This window comes from Gekko japonicus, unplaced genomic scaffold (assembly GCF_001447785.1).
Source record: "Gekko japonicus isolate JY-2015 unplaced genomic scaffold, Gekko_japonicus_V1.1 scaffold1930, whole genome shotgun sequence".
NCBI lineage: Eukaryota > Metazoa > Chordata > Lepidosauria > Squamata > Gekkonidae > Gekko > Gekko japonicus.
The window spans coordinates 237,554-242,844 of NW_015174896.1; the positions used below are offsets into that span (position 1 = coordinate 237,554).

General features: G+C 37.6%; 1 protein-coding gene across 3 annotated transcripts in view; it reads right to left on the reverse strand.

The window, feature by feature from the left end:
- SRFBP1 (serum response factor binding protein 1) overlaps positions 1-5,291 on the reverse strand; it is an 89,392-nt gene that overhangs the window by 20,947 nt on the left and 63,154 nt on the right. For all 3 annotated transcript variants that reach the window (XM_015424965.1, XM_015424964.1, XM_015424966.1), the window contains one exon: positions 3,815-3,886. In XM_015424965.1, the coding sequence (XP_015280451.1) occupies positions 3,815-3,886 (72 nt within the window). The remainder of the gene's footprint in view (positions 1-3,814; positions 3,887-5,291) is intronic.

Consider the following 5,291-nt stretch of genomic DNA (forward strand, 5'->3'; position numbering starts at 1 on the left):
GAAGAGCACTGATGTGTAGAAGACTCCTATGTGTTGGACTCAACATATATAGCACACCAAATGCCAGATCTGATTTCCCCTGAAGTCTAATAGATACAATCAAAGCCAGACTCGTTCATTCACCTCTCTCCCCTCTCTGACTACTGTTTTCTGCCACAGCCTGCCTATCCTTTCTGCCACTCTGCCCACTTGCCTCCTCTTTGGCCTTCTGTCCCCCATCTCTACATCTTCCTTTCTACAGGCATTAAGGCTGAATAGCAACTCCCACTCTTCCTTCCTCTCAAAGACTCCTCCACCTATCTGACTGATGTGGCGGTGGCTTCCCCCCACCATCCAGTCAGGCTCGGCTGATAGAGAAGCACTATGTACACAAGAACAAACAATGCCTCTCTGTTCGGGAGTATTTAAATCCACTTCTTTTTTAGCTTTTAGCTTTTCAGATTTTTCTGCAAACCTGATAGTTTCCATAAGTTTGTTGTTCTCTCTACAAAATAGCTCCTAAATGCCCCCCCCATTTAATGTTTTAATTTCAGAATGCACCCCTTTCTTGTCAGAGCACAAGCATCTCTCTTGTTTACTGAGAACACTGTGTTACATTTCTTTTAACTAGATTTTCAAAGGGCATGCAAAAAGCTACTTGTGTTCCCAGTGGACGTCTTCAACTTCCATTGACCCAAATGGCAGTACCCCATGTCGTATCACAAGTTATTTCTGAAAGTTCCCTCAGTTCCAGAAGCAGTTTCCATGGAACACTGGGGGGGGGGGGGTACTGCTCAAACACAAGCCCAAAGCCCTCAGGGGTATACTGTTCTACCACATAACAAGACGTTGTGATGATTACTTTTCCATCAAACATTTTATAGTAACCAGTAAACTGCATATACATTTCTGGAATAACCTGCCTTTGAAGGAAAGAACAAAACAACGAAAAGTTTTTCTGTGACCAAAAGTTGTTATACTAATGCTATGCTTATGCTATGCCAAAAAAAATCTTGGTAAGTCTTCCAAAGAATTCAAGCAATGTAGAGCCATAGCATATTTCAATGAATAAGATTTATGTCTGATCCTCTTATGTTTATTTTAAAAGGGCCAACTGAGTTCAATGGGACTTACACATTAGTAAACGACAATTAGGTTTGTAGCATCTTCTCACTTATAACAGCCTAGTAATTTGCTTATTCAAAACATTCTAGGCCTTTTTTAACCTACCCAATCTTAAAATCTTTCATAAATAGATATTTAACAGCCATCTATTCATTTTTACATTAACCATGGACATGCATTCTCTGCAAGCCCCCCCCCCCCCCCCCCCGCGGGGGGGCCCCCCCCCCCCCCGGGAGGCTTGTGAATTCTGGAATTTTCCCACCATCTTGGAATGGATTGAATTACTGCTGATGTATTTTATTGTAGGATTTTAACTTCTAGTTATTTATTGTATGTTCCTTTCTGTTGTAAGCCTCCCTAAGCTCTACTTGCAGGGTAGGGCGCCCTAAAAATTTAATTAAATAATAAATAAATAAATACTGGTTTAAATATTTAAAGTACCCTACCTACTGGAAAAAAGATGTAGGTAAAATTCTTCTGGTGCTGTTCTAATTAATAGCATCATTGATAACTGTAACCATTCACAAAAGCCAAGTAAAATATACTTTAAAATACACACAGTTATAATTGTATAAGAATTAATCTATTCTTGTTAACAACTAGTTATTAAACATTTATCCAAACAAAAAAAGTTTTACAATATTTCATACACTGACTATAGCATTTGTACTCATCAGAATAAATGCTTCAATATTCCTTGTTGTCTGAAGTTAGCCTCTTAAAGAAACTAACAGTATGGCAAGATTTTGAAATGGAGGGGAACAGGATAAAGACAGGACAAAAATCCTGAGTCAGAATTCGGCTGAAATTTATCATATCTGAAATCAGGAAAAAAGAATGTCTATGTCCTGAAGAACTTACTATTATAACAGCTCATGGAAGAGCTGCTCCAGAGCAGCTGTTGCACACAGTGGCCATCAGATGACCTACAACAATTATTCCCATCACAACTATGCTCCCCCCAAATCATTGGTGAGGAGGAAATATCCTAGTCTTGAGGCAATCTGCTGTATATATTTGTTTGGATCCAGTGCAAAATGTCCATTTGTGCTAGAGTTCTTGTGCAAGTAGAAACCCAAGGGAAAAACCACAGTAGCTGTTTGTACTAATGGGATCTCCACTTGTGCTTCTGCAAGAACTTGTACAACCAATCATGTTGTTTCAAAAAGTGAACTCAGCAACAAAAAACCATAATAAATCATAATGGCAAATTTGAAAAATCTGGTTGATATTGTTTCATCTGCATATTGATCCAACATATAGAATTAATGTTTAATTAATTAATGGTTAGATATAACTCTTGAAGTTTTTTTTTAAAATCAACCCATGTCTGGCTCAGATGCCAAGGTCACACTACACAATGTGTACTTTTATCACTGTGAAGACATTAAGTTAAATGTCAAAAATTCTTCAGATTGCATAAACAAGTGCACAGTTCAAAAGTAAAAACCTGAGGAGCACAAGGCTGAATCATCTACATTACAGGAATGGTTAGTCACAGGCAGACAAATTTTACACCTTCATGCAACATTCTCACATCACCAATGTTCTCAAAGTAACCACAGCTATTTGAATTTGAAGTTAGCATCTGTTTTCCATGGACAATTCTCAGGAAACAGTGGTTTTTATACACCAACAATCATTTCCATTTAGACAGATTTAGGGGAATTTTTCAGCTGCTTAAAGTTTACTCATCAACCAGTTTATCTTTTTCCTTCTGGAGTACAAGTGAACTTACTACATTTGTATCTAAAGAGCCTGGAGCGGCATTTTAGCCTGCTGGGCAGAACATGGGACAATCCAGCCCTAGTACTACTCTTGAAGATGTGCATATCACAGAAGTACTAGCAATCACAACAGCATCTTACATGCATCTTCTGACATGCCATTCAAATAGCAAGAAGTTCATTATTTGCTAGAATCCTAAATACAATATAGAACTATACATCATTGAAGTGAGCAATCAGAACACAATGTTGATGACAAAATACCACAGTAGCTCATAAGATTTAAGCCAAGTGCAAGCATACAGTTTATTTCTTCCTGATTATTGGACTGCAAATATTTTTTCCCCAAAAAAGCAAGGAATGTTAAGAATCCATATTATGTGATCTGTTACCAATGAAGTAAACAAATGCTGACTTTCTACCAGTAACAGAAAATGCTGGTTTATAAAAAAGACACTGCAGAAGTCAGTAGTTAAGCTAACTTTGTATGTTTTACAAGATGCTTTCCAAAGTCTGTCTGATTTGGAGAGGGGAAAAACCACCACCCCACCCCACCCCGCAAAAACTGAAAGAGCTGGCAATCTAAGTAAGCACTTGTCAGCTAATAAGAAGTACTCTATGGTATATATGAGATCCACAGACCAAACAGCAGGCACCCTTATTTTGCAGTGTCCAGGCAATGTAACTGAAAGATTCCTGCTTAGTTCCTCTTAATCACAGGTACTAGAATGGCAAAAGTCAAGGGTATATACATTTGTAGTTGGGAGGAAAGAAAGTCAGAATAATATTCTGAAGCATCTGCAACTCATAACACAACATCACATGCAGCACTGCTCTGCACAACAATACAAAGCCTCATTCAGCATTTATTTGGTATTGTGATAAGCCTTGGGTATGGCTTCAAAATATATTCGCTCATGTTAAGAGTTTTTCCAATTACAATTAGGAGGTATATGCTAATAAAAACACACACAAAATCATACCTTTTTGCAGACAAGCTCAAAATTAATTTCTCCACCAAGGGCTAGTTTGGTAACTTGATCAATTTTTATTTCCTATGAAAAAGAAAAAAAGTTGATTCATTCTTCTTAGGCATTTGTAACAACTGTAATTATAAAACGCACAGTGAAACAAATACATTCCTCTCTTTATTTATTAAAATAGTTGTATCCCACCTTTCCCCATAGCTCAAGGGAACTTACAACCTCAAATGTAAAATACTTATAATTTATTTATATATCTATACCCTACTTTTCTCTCCATTGCTGACCCAAAGAAGCTTTATTTGTTCTCCCATCCTCCATTTTACCCTCATAGCACTCTTGTGAAGTAGGTTAGGCTGAGCTCAAAGTCATCCAGCAAGCTTCCATGGCACAGAGGGGATCCAACCTGTTCTCCCAGCACCCTAACCCCAACACTACACTGGCCATCATTTATATGAATATACAATAACCCCCCCTATAACTCCCCTCCCTCTTTTTATCCTTGCAGCAACCCTTCAGTATTCCTCAAGCTTCATAATGTTTTCCCAAAGATGCTAAATGTTTCATTTATGAGCATCAAAAATGTATGTTGTTTATTTTAACTATCACATAAACTGATATCACCAGTGGTATATTTATGCCTAAAGCTTCACTTTAGATAACTGCCTTTGACTTCTTTTACACATTCTCCAGTTTAAAACTCAGAATTATATCTCCATCTTTCAAAGTATCTATAGTCCTCCCAATTTCATATCATTTATAAAATCTCACATTTCAAATAGGGATTTAGTGAAAACTCCCGTCCATTGAAAAGCACTCAGACCAAAGACATCTTTTGTGGTACCCCATTTTTTCCAGTTTGATATTCCTACTTATAACTTACCCCAGTCACCATAAGGTGTCCTGAAACCTGAAACCAATATGGGTAATTTGGTAGCTCTTATTTGTACAGCATTCATTTGCCTGAACCAATACGTTCAAATAGCTATAAAGGGTTATAAAATACCCATTTAATGGAGAGGACAACATTACTATTACTCTACACTATACTATGGACAATAAGGGAAACCACATACTTAAAACTACAACCGAGCCACAAGTAGTCATCAATATAATTGTGCCTCTTGGGGAGCACTGGAAGCCTACATAATCTCTCTTGCTTTGCTACAAGTCTCAAATTCTCCTACAATTTGTATCAATTTGATCACATCCTGTTTTTCACCTATGGCTGACATTATACTCCACAGAGTGTAACAGTTGACTGTTGCCCTGCAAGCTTCTTATACAGTAAATGCCTCTTGGGGAGCACTGGAAGCCTACATAATCTCTCTTGCTTTGCTACAAGTCTCAAATTCTCCTACAATTTGTATCAATTTGATCACATCCTGTTTTTCACCTATGGCTGACATTATACTCCACAGAGTGTAACAGTTGACTGTTGCCCTGCAAGCTTCTTATACAGTAATAGCCTGCTACC